The 27,912-nt window shown below is 41.0% G+C and overlaps 2 protein-coding genes across 2 annotated transcripts in view; one reads left to right on the top strand and one right to left on the bottom strand.

The window, feature by feature from the left end:
• The window catches only part of aga (aspartylglucosaminidase), a 23,792-nt gene extending 2,707 nt beyond the window's left edge, over window positions 1-21,085 (top strand). Inside the window, exons 2-9 of the mRNA XM_047354313.1 lie at window positions 3,779-3,932; window positions 4,926-5,038; window positions 7,663-7,775; window positions 10,089-10,197; window positions 10,445-10,520; window positions 15,332-15,439; window positions 18,173-18,306; window positions 20,839-21,085. Coding sequence (XP_047210269.1) covers window positions 3,779-3,932; window positions 4,926-5,038; window positions 7,663-7,775; window positions 10,089-10,197; window positions 10,445-10,520; window positions 15,332-15,439; window positions 18,173-18,306; window positions 20,839-20,939 — 908 coding nt within the window. The 3' untranslated portion in view covers window positions 20,940-21,085. The remainder of the gene's footprint in view (window positions 1-3,778; window positions 3,933-4,925; window positions 5,039-7,662; window positions 7,776-10,088; window positions 10,198-10,444; window positions 10,521-15,331; window positions 15,440-18,172; window positions 18,307-20,838) is intronic.
• Window positions 21,084-27,912, bottom strand: part of neil3 (nei-like DNA glycosylase 3) — a 13,417-nt gene continuing 6,588 nt past the window's right edge. Inside the window, exons 5-10 of the mRNA XM_047354314.1 lie at window positions 27,350-27,424; window positions 27,088-27,254; window positions 24,046-24,209; window positions 22,530-22,944; window positions 22,063-22,234; window positions 21,084-21,952 (exon numbers count right to left, since the gene is read on the bottom strand). Coding sequence (XP_047210270.1) covers window positions 21,770-21,952; window positions 22,063-22,234; window positions 22,530-22,944; window positions 24,046-24,209; window positions 27,088-27,254; window positions 27,350-27,424 — 1,176 coding nt within the window. The 3' untranslated portion in view covers window positions 21,084-21,769. The remainder of the gene's footprint in view (window positions 21,953-22,062; window positions 22,235-22,529; window positions 22,945-24,045; window positions 24,210-27,087; window positions 27,255-27,349; window positions 27,425-27,912) is intronic.

Here is a 27,912-nt window from a genome sequence, read left to right as displayed (position 1 = left end):
CCAATTTCATGTATTTTGGGAGGATTTTGTGTGAAATACAATCCAGTTTAACCAATTGCATAGATTTTTGTGAAGAGCTCAGGGGTATGTAGGAGAACATTAATGAACAAACAGAACCATGAAGACCAAGGGACACAGTAAATGGATCAGGAATAAAGATGGAGGATCAGGTTAATGAAAAAATCTCAAGCTTTGAGCATTTCATTAAGTACTATTCAATCCATTGTCCAAAAATGAAAGACCTAACAAAAGTAATCCTGCTGAGACATGGCTGTACAGCTGAACTGGAAGAGCAATAATCATGGATGAACCTTGAAGGCCTATGGTAACTTTGAGATCTGCAGAGATTTCAACTTCAGGTGAGAGAATCTGTTGACAGGGTAGGTATTGGTTGTACACTCAACAAGTCTAGTATTTATGGAAAGTGGCCAGAAAAAAAGCCATTGTTGAAAGAACGTTCTGCAGCTTGTCACAAGCAATAGAGGGGACACAGTAAACCTATACAAGAAGGTGCCCCTCAGATCACCAGGATTAAACTTTTGGATCTACATGCAAAATGCTACATGTATGTAACATTACTGCACATCACCCTGAATACACCCTCCCCATCACAAGACATGGCAGCGGCAGCATCATGCTGCGGGGTTTTCTTCAGCAGAGACAGGAAGGCTGGTCAGAGCTCATGGGAAGATAGAGGGAGCTTAACATGCAGCAATCCTGGGAGAAAATTTATGCAAAAGAAAAAAATGATGTGCCACTTTGTTGTGGTGTAAAACGCCCAGAAAATACCCTGAAGTCGTATGTTGAGGTTTTCCAAAAACCCCAAACACATGTTCCCAGTATTAGGATCTAAAATCAGCTACTGTTTCAAACCCAGCTTATATTCTAACTTAAAATCTCTTCTGTTGACACTGGTTCGTTCACTTTTATCACACAGAAATTAAACTAAATTCAAGAATCCCTCATGAGGACAAAAATATCGAGGCACGAGACGTCGCCCGGTACGGCGGAGGCGGGGTCCCACCCTGGAGCCAGGCCTGGGGTCGGGACTTGCCGGAGAGCGCCTGGTGGCCGGGTTGCTCCTCGCGGCCCAAACGAGAGACGCGAGGCCGTCCCCCAGTGGGCCCACCACTTGCAGGGGGAACCGTGAGGGACCGGTGCAAAGAGGATCGGGTGGCGGAGGAAGGTGGAGACCTCAGCGGCCCGATCCCCGGATGCTTAGGCTGGCTCTAGGGACGTGGAATGTCACCTCGCTGGGGGGGAAGGAGCCTGAGCTTGTGCGGGAGGTCGAGAGATATCGACTAGAAATAGTTGGGCTCGCCTCCACGCACAGCGTGGGCTCTGGAACCCATCTCCTTGAGAGGGGTTGGACTCTCTTCTACTCTGGAGTGGCCCACGGGGGAGAGGTGGCGGGCTGGTGTGGGTTTGCTTGTTGCCCCCCAGCTCAGCCATCTCGTGTTGGGGTTTACCCCAGTGGATGAGAGGGTCGTATCCCTGCGCCTTCAGGTTGGGGAGATGTCTGTGACTGTCGTCTCGGCCTACGTGCCGAGCGGTAGTGCGGAGTACCCGGCCTTCTTGGCGTCCCTGTCGGGGGTGCTGGATAGTGCCCCTCCCGGGGACTCCATTATTCTGCTGGGGGACTTCAACGCCCACGTGGGAAATGACAGTGACACCTGGAGAGGCGTGATTGGGAGGAATGGCCTCCCCAATCTGAAACCGAGCGGTGTTTTGTTATTGGACTTCTGTGCTAGTCACAGATTGTCCATAATGAACACCATGTTCAAACATAAGGGTGTCCATCAGTGCACTTGGCACCAGGATACCCTAGGCAGGAGGTCGATGATCGACTTTGTTGTCGTATCATCAGACCTTCAGCCGCATGTTATGGACACTCGGGAGAAGAGAGGGGCTGAGCTGTCCACTGATCACCACCTGATGGTGAGTTGGATCTGCCGGAGGAGGAGAAAGCCGGACAGACTTGGCAGGCCCAAGCGCATAGTGAGGGTCTGCGGAGCCCTCGGCCAGGGATGTATTCAACTCTCACCTCCGGGAGAGCTTCGACCAGATTCCGAGGGATGTTGGAGACATAGAGTTCGAGTGGACCATGTTCTCCACATCTATTGTCGATGCTGCTGCCCGTAGCTGCGGCCGTAAGGTCTGCGGTGCCTGTCGCGGCGGCAATCCCAGAACCCGGTGGTGGGCACCGGCAGTAAGGGATGCTGTCAAGCTGAAGAAGGAGTCCTATCGGCTGTGGTTGGCTTGTGGGACTCCTGAGGTAGCTGATGGGTACCGTGAGGCCCAGCATGCTGCGGCCCGGGCTGTGGCAGAGGCAAAAACCCGGGCCTGGGAGGAGTTCGGTGAGGCCATGGAGAAGGACTACCAGTTGGCCTCGAAGCGATTCTGGCAAACCGTCCGGCGCCTTAGGCGGGGGAAGCAATCCTTCGCCAACACTGTTTATAGTGGGGGTGGGGAGCTGCTGACCTCGACTGAGGACATTATCGGGCGCTATACCCTCTATACCCTCTACTGGGTACTCGAGGGTTCATGGGAGTTTGCCCAACCGGTTCACATGTGTTTTGTGGACCTGTAGAAGGCATTCGACTGTGTCTCTCGTGATGCCCTGTGGGGGGTGCTCCAGGAGTATGGAATCGGGGGCTCTTTATTAGGGGCCAGCCGGTCCCTGTATGAGTGGAGCAGGAGTTTGGTCTGCATTGTCGGACCTGTTCCCGGTGCATGTTGGACTCCGGCAGGGCTGCCCTTTGTCACCGGTCCTGTTCATATCTTTTATGGACAGGATTTCTAGACGCAGCCAAGGGCCGGAGGGGGTCTGGTTTGGGGACCAGTAGATTTCGTCTCTTCTTTTTGAGGATGACGTGGTCCTGCTGGCCTCCTCTAGCCAAGACCTACAGCATGCGCTGTGGCGGTTCGCAGCCGAGTGTGAAGCGGCTGGGATGAAGATCAGCTCCTCCAAGTCCAAGGCCATGGTTCTCGACCGGAAAAGGGTGGCCTGTCCTCTTCAGATTGGAGGGGAGTTCCTGCCTCAAGTGGAGGAGTTTAAATATCTCGGGGTCTTGTTCACGAGTGAGGGAAGAATGGAGCGGGAGATCGACAGACGGATCGGTGCGGCTACCGCAGTAATTGGGGCTCTGTGCTGGTCCGTTGTGGTGAAGAGAGAGCTGAGCCGAAAAGCAAAGCTCTCGATTTACCGGTCGGTCTACGTTCCTACCCTCACCTATGGCCATGAACTTTGGGTCATGACCGAAAGAACGAGATCCCGGATACAAGTGGCTGAAATAAGCTTCCTCCATTGGGTGGCCAGGCACTCCCTTAGAGATAGGGTGAGGAGCTCGGCCATCCGGGAGGGGCTCGGAGTAGAGCCGCTGCTCCTCCACATCGAGAGGACCCAGTTGAGGTGGCTTGGGCATCTATACCGGATGCCTCCCGGACGCCTTCCTCGGGAGGTGTTCCAGGCACGTCCCACCGGGAGGAGGCCCCGGGGACGGCCCAGGACACGCTGGAGGGACTATGTCTCTCGGCTGGCCTGGGAACGCCTTGGGCTCCACCCGGAGGAGCTGGAAGAAGTGTCTGGGGAGAGGGACGTCAGCTGAGTCTGCTGCCCCCGCGACCCAGTCCCGGATAAGCGGAAGACGACGAACGAACGAATGAAATTAAACCGCAGAGTGTTTTTCTCGTGTTGTGGGATCTTAAACAGTCTCTGACAGTTCAACCTTAAACAGATTTCTGACCCTACATGCTGATTGGTTCTTATTATGTGCAGCCTGGCGTTCCCTGCAGTCCGGTGGTTCAGTCTTGGACGCAGTGCAGGAAGGCTGTGCCCGCTGTGAAATAGAGCAGTGTGATGGGACAGTCGGCTTTGGCGGCAGCCCTGATGAGACTGGAGAAACCACGCTGGATGCTATGATCATGAACGGGTAATGAACAGACACTGAGCAGAAAAACTAAGAATTTATGTAGTAAAATCATTGGAAAGCAGACAAAGTGAAGATTTCCAGCATAGGCGGTATTTGTTTTTTTTTTATGTCCGCAGAATATAACAGGTTTAATATGTATAAGTAGCTGCTATTTGCATACCATGGTATAAAACATAACTAGCTCAATGCAGCTTTGTTTTCAGACATAATGCTTCAGAACTATCTGATGTGAGCGTGAAATATATTTAAATCAACTGAAAAAAATGTTATGAAGATGCTGTAAATTAGAACCTATATTTATATGATTCACATCTTGAGCTTCTAATCAGTCATATGCAGCCATTAAAAATACTTTTTTATTTATTTTTTTTACAATTTGTGCTGCTTCTTTCCGTGTATCTTTAACATTTACACACTTAACTGGCTGACCTTTTCCTTCAAGCCTTCTGCAGGGAAGCACTAATTAAGAGTGTCATTATCATCTGAAAGCGTTCCAATTATTAGGTCCTTAAATACTAACATTTACAGTCTCAAAACTTATAATAAGAATTAAATGTCAGCTTACAACAAAAGATAAGTAGCAAGCTGTTTACTCTTTCTTCACTGAATGCTCCCTCTTTCATTCTCCCTGAAATTAGTTATGACTATGTTGTAGGGAGAGGATATTCTCCTTTATATGATTCAATATACATGCAGTAAAAGTCCAATAAACACCAGCAGATGCATCTTGCATTCATAAGAGCTAGAATCTAAACAAACACCTGCATGACGATCCATTAGAGCAGTCAAGTGGTAAATACTAGATCTGTAAGAAAATAAAAAAATTCTTTATGCAAACTCTTGAGACTTCAGCTGTTTTTTGTTAAATATGAAATGTGATCTTTATAATCTTCCTCAGTGCTGATTTATTATGGAGATATATTACTCACAGATAATCTTTGTCTCCAGTAAACCAACAGGAGTGTTTCTTATCTGTATGCTCTCTCTGAGTAGTAATACGATGGAGGTGGGTGCAGTGGCAGACTTGAGAAGAATCAAGAATGCTATTGGAGTTGCCAGAGCTGTGATGGAGCGCACAGAACATACAATGCTAGTGGGAGAGTCCGGTATGTGAGGATTGCTGTTCAAACACCCTGGGTAATATAGCCAGTTAAACAACACACAGCATTTAAATTGCATTTCTAACCTAACAGTCTGTTTTAGGATATTCCTAGAGATTGTGAGAGAAAAGGCTTTCAGTATTGGCAGACACTTGAATCCACATTAATGATCTCAATTTAACTTATTACATCAGGACCCAAACCTTTTAGACACAGCACAGGCTTTTAAATGAAATGACAATCATAAGTAGTAAGTGAAAAATACGTGGGTCATATAGTCTACTGAGCCTGAAGAGCATAATTGCGCACTAGTCGTGCAAAAAAAAGTTCAAGAGCTCCATTTATGCAGTGGATGAGAAGAGGGATGAACAGAAAATGAAGGCTAAAACTGAAGCTTTTTATTCCAGCATGTTGTATGGTTTTGTTCAAAATATTAGCACTCAAACATCACAAACCAGGTTACATACAGCAGGTAAGGTAAGTATTGAACCTGCTGAAAATATATTTCTAATATTTAAATTGAGATGTTCACACCAGATGATAATAAAACCTGAATGATCCATACATACAAAGAAATCCAAACAAATAATCCACATGCATAGTGATGTCCAATGAAAAGTGGGAATATATTGCACACATGTAACAAATGACGTGTACAAAAGTTAGAGAAAGCCAAGAAACCAGCTGAAAGCTGTCAGTATTTAGAGAGCATTGATGCTGCTTTGTGCAAATCAGTATAGACTGGTTTAAAATTAACTGATACCCTTTAAAAGGGTTTTTCATCACTGAAATATTACACAGAGTGGTACAATTAGCAAAAGCTAAAATGACCTTCACAAAAAACACTTAGTGATGACAATGGTTACAGCTGCATTTCTATACTTCTGGAATTTTCTAGTTAGTGCTGTTGGAGCCAATTATCTGGAAGTGGAAGGAACATCATTTTACCATAAACTAGCCTTGCCCAGGTGCCCCTCGAAATATTTCTGACAAATGAGCCATAAGAATAATCAAACAAATATCTTTCAGAGCGCTTAAGAAAGACCTGGAAATAACATGTACAGTTTTTCCTATGAAATCAATAAGCAATGCACTGAACCCCAGTGACCTCTATGGATACTCGTAGTGAGGCAAGACTCCACTGTTGAAGAAAAAACATGTTAACGCTTGTTTAAAATTTGCTGCAGAACATTTGGACAAGTCATTGAAATTCTGTGAGAATATGTTCTGGTCAGATGAGACCACAGCTGGGCTCTCTTACAGTACATGGCACTGGAAGGATGAATGGAAGGAATGTACCGGGACATTCTTAATATGAATCTGAACATGAAACAAAAGTATCTAATACAGTACTTATTCCATGTATTATTCCAATATTTCTTCAACACTTTATTTGTGAACTACTTTAATACTTTAGCTTTAATTTCTTTGTAAGTGTGGAATATTATGCTTGTTACAGACACTGGATAAGAATTTGCAGAGTGATCAAACAAGGTCTACAGTTACCTGTGAGTAAGGCTAGCTATCAGGAAAAAGGCCCAGCAAGTCCCATTGTTAACAAAATGACAAGCTGAAGAGGTTACAACTGACGGCATAACACAACGACTCACTTGAAGGGAAATGAAGCAACATTTTATGGACAGATACGGAATACTGAATCCAAGCCACAGTGCAGTGTAAAGCATGGTGGCTCAGGTTTGATCAGGGGATGTTTCGCATATATATAGATGCTGGGCCTATTTATCACAAACAAGTGTTCATAGGTCAGTTTAAATCAATAAAAATACTTGAAGATGTCATGTTCCTTACCCTGAAGAGGTAATGCTCTTAAAATGGGTGTTTCAACATCACAACAACTCCAAACTCACCAGTAAGCGAGCGGCATCTTGGTTCTAGACCAATAAGAATAACATTATGGAGTGTCTGGCCCGATCCCCAGACCTTGGGCCACGAGAGAATTTGTGGGGGGACATCAAACATGCTGTTCCTGAGGCAAAACCCAGAAATGAAGAGGACCTTTTGAATGTAGTCCAATCATTTTGGGCTGGAATACCTGTTCTCAGGTGCTAGAAGTTGGTAGACTCCATGATGTGAAGCAGTTCTCACAAACAACCTATAAAACTAAACATTAGTTCAGTGATTGACTGAAAAACTCAACTTTTAAATATTTTCCAGTTTAAACAGCAAATGTTTAAATTTGTAAAAAATATTGCAGACACCATTTTTTGAAAAACCTAATATTCCTTTTCTCTGACTTTCTGTAGAGTCAGACATTTTTCTTCATGTTTTGTTCTGGAATAAAACAAAGTGTCTTCCCAACGCCTGTAAGGCTGTTATATGGAGCTTTACTCACCATTTAAAAACACACTTCTATTATTTTCAACACAGCTGTATATGTGGGAGATTGAATGATTTGGGCTGTATGTCATAAAATCCTTGTGATGATCTATTCATTATAACTGCTTTGCCATTCATCAGAAAGCTGTGTGATGAAAAAAGCTGCTGATGATGAAAGTAGCTAAAATTGCTCGCAGTTCCTTGTTTGTCTGTGACCCTTTATAATTTCTAACCTTGGGTCAAAGAGGTCTCCAAAGTGCGTCTTGACCTGACTGTTTCCTCTCTCTCCGTAGCTTCTGTGTTTGCTGAAAACATGGGCTTTGTTGCAGAAGACCTGACTACCAACCAATCTTTGAATGTTTTCTCACAGTGGCTGAAGGGCAACTGCCAACCTAATTATCGAAAGGTAAGTGCATGTGTGTGAGTCTGTTTCTCCTCGCTTGTGTCCGCCACAGGCGTACTGCTTCTAAAAGATTGATTTCAAAAGGGAAAATTGACTACCTCGAAAAAAAAGTCAGCTTTAGCGGTAAAGGTGAAGCCCTACAGCACCAAGCTGTTGCTTCTGTTCAAATGACTCCTCTTCATTTCCACAACAATGTCACAGCATCTACAGAAACAGGGAGGCGTTGCGTATCCAGAGATCATCCAGATCAAATTCTCTCTATTCATACCTTTAGGAGACAGAACTTATGGCTATAAAGTTCCTAGAGCTATTATTGAAATGTCTGCAGTGCAGAAACCCCACTCAGAAACTGATTGGGTGGGAATGTTGAAGGTTGTATAATTATTAAATTATTAAATTGCTGGGTGTGAAAGCTTGATTTTTTAATTTTTTTATTAATCTAAAATAATGTATCTTTATAACATTGAATTAGGGAGCCTTGTGAAGGTATTCATTCACCTTGAACGTTTTCATATTTTGTCACTCTACTTAAAAAAAGCTAAATACTTTTTATGTGATAGAGTTACACAAAGTTGCACAGCAAACATGTGGAAGACCGTGTTGGAGTCAAATGAGACTCTGGAGGAATACATCATCCTGGGCAAACCATCCCCACCATGAAAAAGTGGTGGTGGCATCATCATGCTGTGGGGATGCTTTTCTTCAGCAGAGACAATCAAGCTTGTCAAAGTTGATGAAAAGATAAATGGAGCAAAATTCAGGACAGTCCTGGAACAAAAACTGCTTGAAGCTACAGAAAACTTAAGACTGGGGCAGAGGTTTAGGTCATCAACCCTACACATACAGCCAGAGCTACCATGGAAAGGTTTAAAGAGCATCCATGTGTTAGAATGGCTCAGTCAAAGTCCTGATCTAAAGCCCCCGGAGAATTTGTAAGAAAGAACAATAAGCAAAACATTAACGTTTTGGAGCAGCCTTGTTTACTCAAATTAAGCTGTCATTATGGCCAGGCCAGCAGCGAAACACGCTAATATCAGATTACTGCCTGAGGTGGACATTACCCTTTATCTCAGGAATCATCCTTATAATAGTACAGCAGAGGAGATTTACAATATTGTTGGGAAATATGGACCAATATGGCAAATCCAAACAGAATACATCCTAAAGAAGAGGATCAGCCTTGGTTGTGTATGAAGACATGTCCGATGCCAAGAATGCTTGTGACCACACGTCCGGTTTCAATGTCTTCATCTCTGATGGCTCTCTAATACAACATAGCTTTACAGCTAAAAGAAAGAGAAGCTACTGAATGTGTGGAATACCATATTTATAAATGTTGAGGTTGTTTTTTTGTCTTGTTTGGTGAATCAGCCAAAATGAGCAGTCTTTGAAAGGAAGCCAGAGAGAGGGATGCTCTGTGTTCAGTCCAGCTTTGCTTGTCAGTAAGATTTTCAGGTGAAAACCACAATCTTAATCCTCACTCTGAGCATCAATAAACCTTAGTTAACATAAACTGATCATGTAAAATAAACCCTTTCTGTAACACAAATACTCCTATTTCTGACGACCTAGTCAAAGTCCACATCTACATCCAATTAAGTATTTGTGCCAAGACTTAAAAAAACTGATGTTCAGATTCTGTCCATCCAGTCTGACTGAGTCATTTGGAAAGAAGATGGAAACATTTTGATTAAAATGTGTAAACCCAGAAAGGCCTGCAGCTCTAACTGCAGCCAAATGTATTCACTGCGGGATTTTTTTGAATAAAAAGATATCAAAAACAACACTTAAAACATAATTTGTTGTGATAAACGTAAGAGGTCACAATCTGTAGCAGTACTAATATCAATTTAACAATTTCACATTATAATAATGTTTCTTTTGCTTGAAAGTAAAAAGAATGATGCACAAGTTCAACCTTTATAGAAGCCAGTGTAACAAAACATGTTTATATTAAAATAACTTTTGAATTAGAATTGAACTTAATGCATTAATTGAGGAGAATGAAGAGATCTAATTCTCTGCAGATCAAACTGAAATGCTCAAACCCTCCATGTTCTCAGGTAATCACGACGTGTGCTGTCTGAGAAAATACCAAAAACCACTTTAAATGAATATAGGTACATGAGATCTTACAGCTAAAGAAGAAATCTTTAGTTATATTTTAGCTCCCAAACTATTTTCCAAACAAACTGATTGGTTTTCAGTATTAATGCTTGCAGTTTGGGATACTTAGCTTGTTGCTGCTGTAGTAAATGAGTCCCAGGACAAAATCCTGAAGTAGAGAAATGATCTCTGTTTACCATCTGTTAACAGAACGTCAGTCCAGATCCTTCAAAGTCGTGTGGACCTTACGGGCCAGAGGCCATGCATTCATGGTGCAATGGAGAACGCCATGTTAATATACACTCCCATGATACCATAGGTAGGTTTTACCAGCAGGCCCCAGCCTCGGCTGTTGTGTGTTGGTTCAGATATGAAGGAATGCTCATGTTCCCTGTTCCTCTCTTGAAGTATCTGTACAAGGAACCTGCGAGGAATATTCAACCAAACAGCATCTGTTTCAACCCCAGTTCATAACAGAGCTTGATTTTAACTTAGAAACTAGTTTTTAAACTACTACCTGAAAACATCTTTGTTTTATTATCTTGCCTTTTGCTTTTTTGTACCAGGGATGATTGCCATCGATAAAAATGGTCATGTGGCAGCTGGAACGTCAACCAATGGACTAAGTCACAAGGTTCCTGGGTGTGTAGATTTTATTCAGCTGATTTTATAACATTTCAATGTTCTGAGCATATTTTCTTTCTGTGGGAGGATTTCTATATCTCTTAAATAGACTCACACATTGCTTTTCTGCCACAACCTTTAATAGATGCAACCAATCTTTCTTGGCCTTCGTTTTCTAGAATGATTAAAAACTTTCTTACTAAATTAATCTAAAATGGATAATGCTTCACCCAGGTACTGTCTCGGGTGAGGGAATGTATTTATTTTTTTTAAGCAATTGATCACGACTCAGGAATACTTCTGAATTAAATTCCAGGTTTTTGCCCAATTGCTCTTTGGAGATGACCATGTTGGTGTAAAAAAAATTTTTTTCTGCCTGTCAAAGAGAGTCTGGCTCCTCTCATGCTAAATACTAAGAGATGTGGGTTTGCCCTGCTCTGTATTTATTTGCAGGGAGATGCTGTGAGAATTTTTAAATCACATTTTCTCATGCCTGCAGACATTCACTCTGATTACTGTTCATCGGTCTTGAACAGGAAAAATGTGCCAAGTTTGAATTTTGAGCTTGGAGAGATTATCAACAAATAAAAACAAGGCATCACTCAGTGCTTGGCAAGCCTCACAATCAGTTCTGTTTTCATTCTTGACAGAAGCTGCACTTTTGATGACTGAAAAACGTCATCGAAAACATAGCATTTACACACTAACAAAATCAGGGACTGGCCGTGCAAACACAGAGGTTTAGTAAGCACAACGGATGTTCCCAGTCTGATCAAAGGCAACATCTTATACCTGTGGAGATGTTATAATGTTTCAGTAAGTTCATAATAACATATTAATTACAACAGAAAATCCAATGTGAACTTAAATAATTACCAACATGGCAACGTAAGGTCCAGGGCTAACCATGGCCCTACTGCTGAGTTTAAGAATAATTTGGCATATTTCATTTGAGCTCCATGATAAACTCTCTTATCATCTGTTCATGCTGAACTTCAGATGCAAACACTGAAGTTCAGTGTTTGTAACATGATAATGCGATGTTGAATGTTTCCTCAATGATTCAAGGCCCATGTTTACATTTACCACAAATGTAACTTATGTCGATACGTTCCCTTTGATATTCATCACAGTTAAAAATTCAGTTTGTAGGATTCTACGAGTATCTGGCAGCCTTTTAAGTCTGTCAGGAGATGAGTGAAGATGTCCTTTTTAAGCTTGTGTTTGGTTTATTTCCCCCTCTGGCCTGCTGTAAAAACATATTAGAACACAGCTGTGGAGAAATTATGGCGGTATTTTTAAACATAAAAGTCTCCTTCAAAGACTGCTATCCTACAACTGCACACCAATTAAAATATAGTTCATATTATATTTTATCATAACTGCGGATTGCTTTAAATCCTACATGAATTCAATTCAATTCAAAAATACTTTAATAATCCCAAAGGGAAATTAAATGTTGTTATAGCTCATTATGAAGGTTTCTTCAAAGAGTCGTTGTACAGAGGTTGGACAATGAAACTGAAACACCTGTCATTTTAGTGTGGGAGGTTTCATGGCTAAATTGGACCAGCCTGGTAGCCAGTCTTCATTGATTGCACATTGCACCAGTAAGAGCAGAGTGTGAACGTACAATTAGCAGGGTAAGAGCACAGTTTTGCTCAAAATATTGAAATGCACACAACATTATGGGTGACATACCAGAGTTCAAAAGAGGACAAATTGTTGGTGCACGTCTTGCTGGCGCATCTGTGACCAAGACAGCAAGTCTTTGTGATGTATGAAGAGCCACGGTATCCAGGGTAATGTCAGCATACCACCAAGAAGGATGAACCACATCCAACAGGATTAACTGTGGACGCAAGAGGAAGCTGTCTGAAAGGGATGTTCTGGTGCTAACCCGGATTGTATCCAAAAAACATAAAACCACGGCTGCCCAAATCACGGCAGAATTAAATGTGCACCTCAACTCTCCTGTTTCCACCAGAACTGTCCGTCGGGAGCTCCACAGGGTCAATATACACGGCCGGGCTGCTATAGCCAAACCTTTGGTCACTCATGCCAATGCCAAATGTCAGTTTCAATGATGCAAGGAGCACAAATCTTGGGCTGTGGACAAAGTGAAACATGTATTGTTCTCTGATGAGTCCACCTTTACTGTTTTCCCCACATCTGGGAGAGTTACGGTGTGGAGAAGCCCCAAAGAAGCGTACCACCCAGACTGTTGCATGCCCAGAGTGAAGCATGGGGGTGGATCAGTGATGGTTTGGGCTGCCATATCATGGCATTCCCTTGGCCCAATACTGGTGCTAGATGGGCGTCACTGCCAAGGACTACCGAACCATTCTTGAGAACCATGTGCATCCAATGGTTCAAACATTGTATCCTGAAGGCGATGCCATGTATCAGGATGACAATGCACCAATACACACAGCAAGACTGGAGAAAGATTGGTTTGATGAACATGAAAGTGAAGTTGAACATCTCCCATGGCCTGCACAGTCACCAGATCTAAATATTATTGAGCCACTTTGGGGTGTTTTGGAGGAGCGAGTCAGGAAACGTTTTCCTCCACCAGTATCATGTAGTGACCTGGCCACTATCCTGCAAGAAGAATGGCTTAAAATCCCTCTGACCACTGTGCAGGACTTGTATATGTCATTCCCAAGACGAATTGACGCTGTATTGGCCGCAAAAGGAGGCCCTACACCATACTAATAAATTATTGTGGTCTAAAACCAGGTGTTTCAGTTTCATTGTCCAACCCCTGTAGATGCTGATGGCTGTGGTCAGGAAGGATCTCCTGTAGCGCTCCGTCTTACAGCAGATCTGTAGAAGCCTCTGACTGAAGACACTCTGTTGTTGTAGGACAGTCTGATGAAGAGGATGCTCAGGGTTCTCCATGATGTTCTTCATTTTATGAATTTTATGAACATTTATTTCTGAAAAGCATTAGAACGAAAGTTTCATGTAAGTCTTTTAAAATCCGACAGAATCAGTTAAAACTTTATTTAAATGAATCATTCAGACAGTAGAAACAAACAAAAAAGGGTCAACCTGGTAAATCTGCCTTGCCTTAAGGCACTCAGTAGTATGAGAATAAGCAGTGGCGTGCACAGACATTTTGGGGGCAGGTGCTCATGTGGAAAAAAAAAGGGCACCTTGTGCGGCACATGGAGCTGTCGGTTGCCTTTGTAGTATGAGATTTATTACAGGCACAGCATGAACATAATTTATATGTACACTGCTCAAAAAAATAAAGGGAACACTCAAATAACATCCTAGATCTGAATGAATGAAATATTCTCATTGAATACTTTGTTCTGTACAAAGTTAAATGTGCTGACAACAAAATCAGACAAAAATCATCAACGGAAATCAAATTTATTAACCAATGGAGGCCTGGATTTGGAGTCACACACAAAATTAAAGTGGAAAAACACACTACAGGCTGATCCAACTTTGATGTAATGTCCTTAAAACAAGTCAAAATGAGGCTCAGTATTGTGTATGACCTCCATGTGTCTGTATGACCTCCCTACAACGCCTGGGCATGCTCCTGATGAGACGGAGGATGGTCTCCTCAAGGTCTCCTCCCAGACCTGGACCAAAGCATCCACCAACTCCTGGACAGTCTGTGGTGCAACGTGACGTTGGTGGATGGAGTGAGACATGATGTCCCAGATGTGCTCAATTGGATTCAGGTCTGGGGAATGGGCGGTCCATAGCTTCAATGTCTTCATCTTGCAGGAACTGCTGACACACTCCAGCCACATGAGGTCTAGCATTGTCCTGCATTAGGAGGAACCCAGGGCCAACCACACCAGCATATGGTCTCACAAGGGGTCTGAGGATCTCATCTCGGTACCTGATGGTACCGTGCGACCCTCCAAAGAAATGCCACCCCACACCATTACTGACCCACTGCCAAACCGGTCATGCTGAAGGATGTTGCAGGCAGCAGATTGCTCTCCACGGTGTCTCCAGACTCTGTCATGTCTGTCACGTGCTCAGTGTGAACCTGCTTTCATCTGTGAAGAGCACAGGGCGCCAGTGGTGAATTTGCCAATCCTGGTGTTCTCTGGCAAATGCCAAACGTCCTGCAGGGTGTTGGGCTGTGAGCACAACCCCCATTTGTGGACGTTCGGCCCTAAAATGGTGGCAAGTGAAGCTTTAACTTTTTCATCCGAAGTTTAGGAAGCAAGTATATTCGTTTTGTTTGTTACCTGTATGGTTAGTCATCTATCTGATGGCGGAGGGGAGGAGAGAAGAGGTAAGCTGGACCAGCGCAGGTCCACCTCTCCACTCTGCACGCAGCCCGTCTCCGTTGAGAGACACACTCTGCGGGGCACGTATGTGTGTTGGGGGAGAGGGAGGGGGGGTAGTTGTCGATCGAAATTTCAAAACATGGGGCACTGGTATTATAGGCCTTTAAATTCAGAAATTTTACCTTGGGCCCCACACTATACACTGTAAAAAAGGAAAAAACAGGATTTCAGGAGGGCACTTTTTTGTCCATAGGATAAAAGGGCAGGTGCTCTAGCACCACCTCGTGTCTATCTGTGGACAACCTATTTTTTACAGCAGGTTTAAAATCATAGCATCATGCACTAGGTTGGGGTGGTGGTACGTTCTATTGTGGCATAAACATTGAATTGAAAGACACTCAGAAGTGAACAATAATTTAAAAACTGCTCCCATTAACTGAGAATAAAAAAACCATCAAACTAAAGGTGTTTTAAGTTCTGGTGACATATAAATGTTGCAGTTTTACATATTTGGTAGCACTTGTTAATGTTTCTATCTTGTTCCTGCTTGGTGTTCTGCAGCCGTGTTGGGGACTCCCCCATCATTGGAGCAGGAGCCTATGCAGACGGTTCAGCTGGTGCTGCTGCCGCTACTGGTGACGGAGACCTCATGATGCGCTTCCTACCAAGGTGCTTTTTCCCAGTGTTATAACAAATCTGTTCTATTTAACCCTAGGAGGATAGCATGAAAGACATATTCAGTGCCTTGCCAGGGTATTCACACACCTTGAACGTCTGTCAGCTTTGCATATCCAGGCACTTATTTTTATGTCCATCCTTCTTTGCAAGTCTTGCTAAATATTTTGAGTTGGTTTCAGTTGTGGACTTTGACTGAGCCATTCTAACTAAAGAACATGTTTTGATCTGAACCATTGTAACTCTGGTTGTACGTTTAGGGTTGTTATGTTAGAAAGCCTTTTTAGTCTCAGGTAATTAGCTTCATAAAGTCTCTCCTAAAAAAAAAATAATAATAAAATCACCACCGCAGCATGATGCTGCCACCACCTCGTGGCTCAGGGTGATGTACATTGTTAGTTTTTCCTCCACAAATAGTCTTTACAGAATGGTTGTGATACAAGTGGGCTCTATATACTAATTGTGTGATTTCTATATGTAACTGGTGGCACTGGATTTAATTTTAGGGGTATAATAGTAAAGGGCGCTGAATACAAATGCATGCCACACCTTTCATTTTGTTTATTAGCAAAAAAAGTGAAATCATTTAATTTTCTTGCACTTTTCAATTGTGTGCTACTGTATGTTAGTCTTTTACATAAAAATAAGGTAAAAAATTTTTAAGGGGTGTGAATACTTCTGCAAGTCACTGGATCGGCAGATCTAATAGGTGAAAGTCTAAAATTCCTGAAGTCTTGAATGTCCTTAGTTTAGTGTATAAAAATAGTCTGAGTTTGCTGTGTATTCAGATGTTTCCTGCCATTCAAATTTACACACAGCTGATCTGCCTTGAACATGTGGGCTGGATCCATCTCAATGTTCTGACATCTGATTTTTCTTCTTCAACCATTAAAAAAAGGACTTTTTTTTTGCTTCACCTCAGCAGCAAAACATGCTCAAAGAGTATCAACATCGGTGACGTGTAGATTTTAAACAGTCAGCTTCTAGTGTCATCCCCTGAACACCATCTGCATAAAAATGTATTAAAAGGAAAAAAGGAGGCATGGCTACATTGCCCCAAAACTGTCATCTGCTCATTTCCTTTCAAAGAAGTGAGATCTGACTTTTCTTCTGTTCTGGCTTTTATTTATCGCAGCCCAGTTTGGTGAACACACACAACACATCTGAGGGCTGCCTGTTTACATTATTGCTGTTTTTTTTTTTTTTGTTTTCTAGAACAACTGCTTATTAAGAGACTGATTTGTGTTTGTCTATGCTCACATTTCTCCTACTAATGGTGTGATTGGAAGCCTACCTGCTAACCATTATCCACATTTTTAGAGCCGTCACTGATGTGCATGTTGAGGGGAAATGCCCTCGAGTTTAATGACATAATGCACTGTTTAAAAGAGAAAAGCCTCCATTCCTGGTGTCAGATATGTAACAAGCAACATCCTGACGAATGTTCAGAAGCTTTCAAAAAGGGAACATGATTTGAATATAGTACATTGAAAAAGTATTTTCCTCCTTAAATTTCTTCTGTTTATGCTTTTTTTTCAGCTCCAACAAATTTAAATATCAAAGATAACTGAAGTATAAAACAAATCGTTGTTTTCAAATTAGGATTTAATTTACTACGAGGAAAAAAGCTTTCTAGACCAATCATGTGAAAACGTTATTACCCCCTAGTCTCTCACATTGCTATGGAAGAATTTTGGGCCAACCTACTTTGCAGAAAACCTCAGCCACATTGGAGAAATTTCAACCATGAATGACCTTCTTCAGGTTGTGCCACAGGATTTCAATCAAACTAAGATTCAACTTTGACTAGGCAACTTTAAAACCTTTCTTTTTTTTATTTGGGCCACTCAAGCATGGTCACGAACTGATGTTCAGACATTGTCCTTTCTGATAGAGCGGAAATGGTGGTTCCATCCAGTCATCCAGACTCGGAGGCGGATAAGCGTCCCCCAGACATCACACTACCAACCACGTTTGACTCTCAGAATGATGTCCTTTTTCTGACATGCTGTTCATTTTACTTCAGATAAAACAGGATGCACACCTTCCAAAAACAATTCCACTTTTGTCTCATCAGTCCACAGAATATTTTCTCAAACGTTTTGGGGATCATCAAGAGGATTTTGGGCAGATCTTGGGCAGGTCTTTGTGGTCTTTTTGGCCAGTAGTGGTTTTGGACCTCTCATGGAGGCCATTTTTTCCCAGTCTTTTTCTTATTGCTGAATCATAAAGTCTGACCCTAATTGAGGCAAATAAAGCCTGCAGTGCTTTGGATGTTATTCTGGGTTTTTTTGTTTTGACCTCATGGATGAGTTGTTGAACTCTTGGAGTCCTGAGAAAGTTCACAACTTTTTCTCTCTATTTGGAGATAATGTTTCTCAGTGCAAAGTTTCAGGGTTTAGAATGAGATTGTAACCTTTTCCAGACTGACAGATGTCAGCGACTTTGTTTCTCATCTGTTCTTAAAATTCTTTAGACCGGGTTGAGACATGTTCCTTTCAAAGATCTTTTAGCAGTAATTAGGCCTTAGAGTTCTTACTGAAAGTAAACTCAGCTTCCCAAAAATGTGGTTATTTACAGGTAATTCGTCATTTAACAAGGGGGAAAGTATATTTTCACATAGGGCCAGGTTGGTTTCGGTAATTGTTTTCCCTTGGTTAATAAAGTAATTGTTTACAGCCTTGTTAAGTTTTTCCTCATGTCTTCTCCATGTCATGCTGTCAACAGCTACTTGGCTGTGGAGCTGATGAGAAACGGGGCAGATCCCTCAGCAGCCTGCAAGTCGGCCATTTCCAGAATCAAACGCCATTACTCAGACTTCTTTGGAGCCATAATCTGCGCTAACACAACAGGCCATTATGGTGAGTGTATGGGTTCACAAATGGACTCCTTTCCAAAGGTAATGACGCATATCTACTGGGATGAAGGGGAAAAACTAAACATAATGGATAGATTTTCACCTAATAGTCTTATCATGTTAATATACAACTTTTTCCACAAGACAACTCTATATAAATGAAGCCTAAAAAGTAGTTTTCCAGGGCTGTATATTGACATCTTTGCCATTTATTTTTAGTCAGTGTCAGAACAACAGCAGCCTGTCACAATGGCACTGTTTGTTTCCATTTCTGCAGTTTAATTCATGAGACCCCCACCCAAAGAAGAAAAAAAAACAGCTTGACAGACAAGTGTTTTTTGGCCAGAATGTTAGATCGCTTTTTTCCCTAACCTCGGTACTAGCTCTAGGCGCAGTTCATTAAAAAAAAGCTGGTTCTGTGAACAAATTGGGTAACTCTGTACTTTTTTTGGGTTGATGCAGAATGTTAGATGTTGTTAGCCTCAAGTCATTTTTGAATGTTTTCCGAAAACAACACTTTTCAGGAAGCATGTTTAGTTTTATTCCTTTTTTCAGCCTTAAAAACTAGTTTAAAACTTAACAGAGTCTCCTGAACAATATTAACAGGTAGTTAGAGCAGATAATGTGCCGATCCAACAGAGTACAACACAGCATTGTCAGCAAAAGAATGGAAGTTAGTGCTGGATTCTCCCTATATTGATATATTCCATCACTAGGAGTGGCCCAAGAACTGATCCCTGGGGAACACCACCATCTACATAAATACATGTAGAAGAGATGCCTTCAGGTTTTACACTCAGTGCTGTAACACCACAATAGATGATCATCTGAAGGATTATGTCTCTCTCCAATGTCCGGCCAGCTAGCCCTGGTACTTTGTCATTTGTCAACCAGATTGTTGTCCAAGTTTTTTACATTAATGAGGCAGAAAATGAGATAAAATGTAGCTAAGTCTAAAGAAAAGCCTAGATAGCTACTGATCATTTTATAGTAAAACAAGATTACTTAAAAATCTGTGTGAGTGGAAGCAAAGTGTACGTTAGTTCAAACTTTACTCAGTATTGTTCATTTAAATATTTCTTTTCATCTTGTGGAATTGAACTTGATCAGATGCGAGTTGTTTTAGTGTAGAACAGGTCCGTACATGTTTCTCATCAGAAACCAGCGATAAAAACATTTGATATTTGTTTCAAGACCCAAATTGTTACATTGAAATACCAACGCTCTCCTTTTTATGGTCATTAAAAAAAGAGGAAATATTCAAAATTGGCTAGATTTTGTTGTCATATTCTTAAGAATGAAAACATAAAATTACCAGTAAACAGGAATTAAATCGTCCTGTTTCTGACACCCTCCACACCTCAACTTGGATGAGAAAACGCTTCATCCAATGATGTCACTGCCCTTTTACGATGGAGGCGAATGTTTTCAGCATTGGGCTGACGATGAGATTCAGGCATAAAAGTTGTTTTTAAATACTAATCCTCATCCAAAGTCAGAAATCTTTGCGTATTTGTATTAGACTCTTGCTTATCTAGATAGTTTTGTGGTGGAAAAAAAAAAAATTCAGACACCTTTGTGTACAAAGAAGCAGTGACTCCCACAGTCAGTTGATGCTGGGCGCAGAATTAGGCGTCTGTCACACAAGTGGGCTCTATATACTAATTGTGTGACTTCTATTTCACAGATTTTATTTGCCGTTTTTATGTTAAACAAAAGAAACACAATATCAAAACAAATTTAAATTCTAGTTTTGTTAAAAAAAAAGAAGTGGCTTGTATATTAATTTGTATATATTTTTTTTTTTCATTACTGATCTCTGATGAGAACATTAAGTTTACTAAAACATGTAAAGACCAGAGCAGAGCTTAAGATTTGGTTAAAATCATTTTTTCCTACCAATATAAACCCATATATTTGAACGACATTAATGTGAATGCAGCTGTGCAGTTTTCCCCACAAAACACTGCATTAGAAAAGGATAAGCAGTGTTCAGGTACATCGTCTGTTTAGGTTTATAATGGAATACCTGATGAGTGGATTTTCTATTTGATGTTTTAGAAAAATCTGTGAAAAATACTTTTATTTTTTTCAGAGGTCCTGCATTAGTAACATCGATTCATGTTTTCTCCTAAGGTTACTAGATCTCAGCCACACATCAAAGTATCTTCTGCTTTTAGGTTAGTCATCCACTGTTCCTCCAAGAGCTCCCCCAAATCTGTCCGACCTTCTAAATTTAGTTCTCATGGCAACAGTGGCAAACTTTGAAACACACATCTTTTGGCTTTCCTCTTTTAATGCAGGTCTTAACCCTCATTCAGCTTCAAATAACACATTTTCCCTGATATCTGCTGTATATGCACAATAATGTTCGAGAAGCCGCAGGATTAATAAGTATCTGAGAAGCAGGCAGAGACAGGTCTCACCAGGCGTTAAACAGGAACATGTAGAAAAACCTTGTTCTCGAGTCATAATGAGGAAGGAGTTTAAACACTGTTTTCATCTAACAGATGTGTCTTGTGTGTGGTCTTCTCAGGTGCAGCATGTAACAAGGTCCCCAGCCTGACAGAGTTCCACTTCATGGTGGAAAACTCCGAGTCAAACACACCAGTCCTAAAATCTGTAGCTTGCTTTTAAACAAACTCCTTCACATCTTTCATGGTGTCTGTGGACTACTGGGCTCCAGGAGGCATTATTATTATTCTGATGATTGCAAGTAATTGAACTAAAGTCCCCAAAAAAAGATTTTTTTGAATATAAATAAATAAAAAGTGTACAAAATATATTAAAACTGATTTTCTTTTATTAGACACAAATGGTGGGTCATAATTTCAGGAACATACGTGATTAAATGTTCAGTTTATTAGAATACAGACATTCTTATTAGTTGGTCTTGGCTCCTATCCAGTCTCTTTGCACAACAATGTTGTTTCTAAAGAAGCTGGCTGTTAAGAGTGCTGAATTTAAGCATAATAATGACATGGAAAGTTTAGTGGAAGGAAAAAATGTGGTAGTAGAGGGTGTACAATCAGGAGCTAAAACACACAGATGTATCCATGACATCAGTAACATCTGAAAGACTGGACTGCTACTCAGTTGTCCAAAGCCTTGTTTTCAGATCAAAGTACATTTTGCATTTCATTTGGATCTTAAGGTCAGAGAGACAGGAGGGAGAGTGGATAGGATCAGAATCCAGCTTCCTGAGTTCCAGTGGGACGTTTCTATAGTAAGAGATGATTTGGTGAGCCATGTCATCTCCTGGTGTGATTCCACTGTGTTTTATCAAATTCCCAAGTCTACACAACCGCATCTGCCATCATTAAAACATGGCCATGAAATTACTGTTGATTGTTTTTGTTGGCCTTCATAAGCTGTAAGCAAAAATCATCAAAGAACCCAGAAATACAGTTTCACTTTTTCATTTGAATAACTGAAATAGATTTTTGATGATATTCTAATTTACTGCGTCAGCAGCCGGGGAGGATGGAAACTCCTGGTCCATTTTCTGCCCACTGGAAAAAGTCGCATTGTTTGCCCTTTTGAAAGCTGCAGGTGTAGAAACTCCGGCCATTGTTAGGACCCAGCTTTAGAACCGTCCTCATTAAACAGCGTTTCCCGTGGTGACAAAAAGGAAAGTGCAAATCAGCCCACTGCAACAGTGAAGGAAAACAGTTTCTTTAGTTTTAAACTACTGGTGTGGACGAGCTGAAACTTAAAGAAAAAGAACATCCAACAAAAACAAGTTACTTTTCACTGTCACCTGAAAGAAGTTGCACTTGTTCTCTCTTGGCAAGGAGCAGGAATAAAACTGTCGTCCTTTATTCTCCCCCTCCTTGTGGACCACTCTGAGGACAGTGGGACGACAATGGGATGTGCAACAAGGGGTACTAGGAGAAATGGCTGCAGTACTTTGCTCCCGTGTTCTGTGCACACTGACAGAGGAGAAGAAAGTCTTATTAATTTGAAATATGTTGCAGATAAAACACAGGAAATACCTGTCACATCAACACTGATTAGCCAGCAAGGGCCATCTTTTCAGCCAAGTGTAACGATGTTTGTTGGCAATTATTGCATATGGCCACTGCTGCACCGTACCTGTATGTTTTTGACATTTTTTTTTAACAATGTTGCATAACATTTTTCCCCAACCCATCTCACTGAACCTACACAAAAAACTTCTCTTATGATAAACTTGTTCATGAAGGGCCAAGAAAGAGATTCACTCACCCTGAGTTGGGGGTGCCATTTTGAGCTTTGTTAACGGGAAAGGAACTGTGATCAATTCTCATTTTCTTGGAAGGGTGACTGTAGGAGGCCAGTGATTCCCCCTTGGAGAGCTCTGCACTTTGCTTTTGCCAGCCACCAGAGGCATAATTGGGGCTCGTTGTCCCTGGGCAGAAGCTGTTTTTATACAAACCTCGTTCTGCCGCCAAGGAATTCAAATGGCTGCCGGCTGGGGAGAGCGGCGAGTTTACAGGCTTTGGCTTCTCACTCATGTCAGAGAAAACAAGGGTGGAAGTCCCGAACGCAGACCTCCAGTTGACTTTGAGCTCCTCCCGCAGCTTCCTAAAGGCGATGCAGGGGTATTTAATTAAATCAGTAGTGAAGGGCGATGCTTCAGTGCTAATGTTGTCTTTGTTGACTGTGGGGATGGAGCCAGAGAGAGAATCTCAATTTATGTTCGGCAGCTGCAGCTCATTCTGATGCAGCGGCTGATCTCACAAAATCCAGGTTGTTGTTAGCTTAAAGTAGTTACCATAAAATTTAACAGAAAGCAGCAGACTGCCATGCTCTGCAGTCAAATAAAATAAGATAATCTTTGATGGAGATGCAGACTGTGACCCAACGATTGGAAAATGTACCTCCGTTTAGTAAAGATACTCTGAGGTCAGAGTCATTAAAAACACTCCTCCTCTGACAAACCTTCAGAACACTCCTGGGTTTTTGAATTTGTATTTCTATGCATGAATTTGGCTGTGTTGATGCAAATGACAGGAATTGGCCAAGGTCCGGTATTTCTAAGAAAATTGTTATTTTTCATATTTTGTTTAGTATTTCATGACTTAATGAAAAATGCTGGCAATTCTCGGAAGCTCAGGACGTTTTTAAGTCTGGTTGCTCATGTTTGTTATTTTAAAACTGCTCAGAGCAACTTTGTAAAAATCCTGATGATTACAACTGCAGTTCCTTTTATTCACCCCCCCATTGAATAAAAATCCCTTTTATTCAAAGCTGTAACAATTTTAAGAGCACTGAAACTAGAGCCGCACATAAAGCAGCTGTGAACTGAAGCTATTCAGCTCTTCAATCTGCTGTGATCTTTAAAAAACCCTCCATGTATTCAAAATCTAGCAGTGAGATCTCAAAGATTTGAAGCCATTCAGCTGCAGTTTAGCTGCTGCCGTGGAGACGGAGCGAGGACCCGTCTTTCTAACCAAAAGTTCCCTGCTGCCATGAGCCACCTGAAGACAGCCAGGGAAAATGACCAGCTGACAGACATGGTCATTATTTGCGGAGCAACATACGACCGCTCTCATCACAAAGGAGTCCGCCCAGTTGACTCCAGTATCAATTTGTTCTTTGCCATGCCTCTCAAAGCACTGAAGCATGGACGTCAAATTGCACGTTATTATTCTGCTACACAACAAAAGAAGAACTGCTATTATTTTATGTCTTGTTAACAAAGCTGTTCTGTCACCCCATTAAATTTAGCAACAATAAGAGACAGAAAATGTTCACTCACCCTCAGGTTTTGGAGTGAGGCAGGCATCACAGGCTTTAGCTTCTGGCTGGTTGATTAGCGTGCAGAGTTGACAAGCCCAGTCCTCTTCTTCCTTCTTAGCCACATCATCGCTGGTTCTCTCATGATACGCCCAACTGATAAGGCTGTTTCTAACTGGGAGCGTACTGGGTGAAGAAAGAACAGAGCAGCAAAGGTGATTCTGGTAAGTCTCCGCAGCTAAAACAGCCATTTTGCCCCTAAAGACTAACACAGAAAAATGTGCTTCATGTTCGTTGATAGAGTTAGTAGCTTTAACTCCAACAAAAAATAAAAGAATTACAGGATTATCTTCATTTATGCATTAAGCACAAAAAGCACATGTTTCTGGTTGATGTGAGTAAAGTGAAATGGTGAGTTTTGATGCATTTAATGAAGAGGAAAACAGATTGCCAGTGTTTGACCTGCTCTGATCACTGATCAGAGGCGATGAAGAGAGAAATTGTTCAGTTCCAGTTTCTGTCTGACTGACTGGTACGCCTCGCTTCTAAGCCTTTTCCTCAAGGTTCTAACAATTCAGCAAGACTTGATTTTACTGCTTTTTACTTAGCATCTCATGCATATTGGCTGTTCAAAAAAAAAAAAAAAAAGAAAGATATGCAACTAAGTGATTTTGTTATAAATCAGTGACTGATCTTGTAAAATATTGGGGCAATATTTTTCATCTTAAACTGGACTCAACCTTGTTTCTCCTCCAAACACAGACATGTGGCGCTGTTTCAGCTGTTTTATGAGAGCTACAATAAAAATTATTTTGTGATTTATTTGATTTAGGATATTAAGTAAAAATGTACCATATTAGAATGGATTATAGGCAGCAATACACTGCTATCAAAGAAAAAACGTAATCAGCCCAAGTCTGAGTGTGATTTGGGTATTAAAACTTTTACTTTTTATTATCTTTTATACTGAAAGATTTTCTTTTTGTTTAAGAAAAGATATTATTGAGCTGATTAATATGAAAGATTCAATACAACTCAAATAAAAGAAATAATGGGAAATCAGGAAGAGAAGCTCATTTCAGTAATGAGTGGGTGGTAATGATAACGATCATAACGATTTCTCCATGCATCCATTTTCCTGGTATTTCTTTATTTTATGTTGGAGTTTTTTTTTTTATGAGCACCGAGTCAGAGAGAAAGGTTTCCCTAATATAAAAACAGCAATCAGTAAATCAGCAGTAATTAATGTTGCAGTTCAAAGATTGGATGCAGATATGAACGAACAATGTGTTTCAGATAAAAGCTCCAAGCATAAATGTTCTCACTCTGACATGAAGCTGGGGTATGTTTGACAAAAAGGCAGATCTTCAGTGCCCACCGTCATGGAGGAGAAGAGAAGAAGCGGCTTCAGAAAACTTCTCACAGATTGCTTTATCAGCTGTGTAATGCATTGTAAGGGCTTTGGATTCTAACCCCTTAAAGCTTTGCTCAAACACAGCCCAGGAGGTGTTGAGCCTGTGCCCTGTCTGGCAAACACAGACCTTTATGCGCATTAATTCTCACCCCATAACATCTACCACTCCCTGCCAAGCCCATCTGTCTGCAAAGATGGCCTCCATGAATTTGAACATAACATTAAAGAGCTGTGCTACTTCTGCAGAGTTAGGGTTTATAACTCAGATCTGGCTTAACTGATGCTTCCTTCCATGCTGGTTTCATTTTTTTTTTTCTTTTGATAAAGATGACAATGTCGGATTTTTAGATTTCAATGGACCAGCTTGACACAAACGGAGGCAAAAATGTATCTAGGTTATAAAAAGTGGGCATTATATTTGATCAAAATTACATTTCTAACATCCCGATAAAATGTGACAAAGGATGCATTCTATCATCTGAGGGACATATTTCCCTCAGTGCAATGCAAAAATACCAACACATGCTTTCATAAGAAGCTTTCTGGTCTTCCTAAGAAGACCAAAGCTCCTCTACAGATACTAAAATATTCAGCTGATGAGGACCACAAAGCGAGCTCACATCACAGTGATTGTAAAGTCTCTGTGGTGGCTCCCTTTATGTTTTATAACTGATTTTAAGAGGCTTTTATCGTTTAGAAGTATTAATAGTAATAGTCAAACCTATTTACCCTGTGGTTTTAGCCAACAGTCCAGCAGACCCTCCAGTCTTCTGTTTGTACCTAAAATTCAAACTAAAACCCACGGTGAGGCGTCGCTCATTAATTCTGGTTCTGACCTTTGGAAAAGACCCGATGGCAGCTCAGAGTGATGATGTTTTTATAAAAAGCTAATACTTTTTAGCCTGACTTTCACTTGATTTTCAGGAATTTTGTTTGATTGTATTTGTTTGTTATATTCTGCTTTTTACATTGAAATATATCTTCATCAGCTTCTGTAGCATTTTCTATTTAATCTTATGGCCACCAGTATTATTCATCATTTTAGTTCCGTTTTTTTTACCATTATAACTGAAATATAATTTTATGTTTTATTGTTTAAGTACATTTTTCCATCTTTGTATATTAGTAGCTCCATCCTCATTTAAATTACATTTTTATTCTAGTTATCTAATTATTCTTATTTTATTCACTTAACATTGCATTTTCAGTTTGAATTTTGGTAGTTGTTTGCATGCTTGATCCTCTCTGTTTCATTTGATTATACTTATTGATCAGTGAAAGAAATTGATTCATTGATTGTTTAAAACTTTACACTATTGCACTGCAGAGAAAAAGCGAAACGTTTTGCTTTCTTTGCTAATATATTTCTTCTTAAGAGTTTAACCTTTCAGATTTTATCCCATCAATAAAGAAAAACTGATTGAGAACTTGTTTGCCAGGCCATAATCACAAAGTGCTAGGTTTAATTTTAAAACACCAACTGAGCGCATATTATTAAACATTAATGTTTTTCAGCCACTAAGAAACAAGACGATAACTCTACTGTGGTAGAAAAAATGCCTTCAAGGGTTTAACCTCGGTGTAAACAACCCTAACCTTCAAACAAGTAGCTTCTCTGTCAAAGTACCAAAAACCTATAAGGACCTGTACCTGACGTCGACCCCGGTGGGATCTCCTTTTTGACAGCGCTCACAGAAGTAAGTCATCCTGCTGTTGTCTCCAAGACGACAGACTGTAATGACATGGGAGCACTGGCCACAATGGGGACGCTTGTAGACTTTGTAATGTTTGTAGAGAGGAGAACCAGATTTGCGACACTAATGGAGAACAAAAAAAAAAAAAAACAATGTTTAAATTCAGTCCATTTTACAGTTTTTCATTCAAACTTTGATACACTGTGGAAATGACTAACCTTGTAAAACAAGAGAGTAAAATCTCGAGTCATCTTCACCAAATGATGGATTTGCACGTCGGTCAACTGTCGAACCTAGAAATGAAGCAATGTTGCGTCACCATTCATAGCCAACGGCAAGAAAAGACTCACTTAAAAAGAACAAAGAGAACATTCAGAGTCAGCAGAGCTCCAACACAAGCATATACACAAAAAACAAAGCCAGACGGAGGTGAATGATTTAAAAGATGAATATTGCATGCTGTATATTCATGGGGATTGCAGCTAGTTAGGTCTTGACTTTGGGTCAGACAGAGAAAAATATGATTTATTTATTTTTTTGGTCTTTTAGTGACTTGGAGGCTTGATAATGGAGGAGAAGCTTATAAACATTAGGCGGCCCCACGGGAAGAAGGGGCTAAAAGTCCGAGATTAATGTTTTGGTCCAGCGTGCTAATACAGTCTAAGGGGGGCAAACAGCCTTGTAGAACAAATCCCCCAATAACAGTTGAGTATTAAAAGTATTCACACCATCTCATCAGTAATAGATAGGTCAACAGTTTTCTTAATGTGATCCTCATCAA

The sequence above is a fragment of the Girardinichthys multiradiatus genome, chromosome 23 (assembly GCF_021462225.1).
Source record: "Girardinichthys multiradiatus isolate DD_20200921_A chromosome 23, DD_fGirMul_XY1, whole genome shotgun sequence".
NCBI classification, from domain to species: domain Eukaryota; kingdom Metazoa; phylum Chordata; class Actinopteri; order Cyprinodontiformes; family Goodeidae; genus Girardinichthys; species Girardinichthys multiradiatus.
Note: the sequence above shows the minus strand (reverse complement) of the source record. Positions and strands in the feature narration are given on the sequence as shown.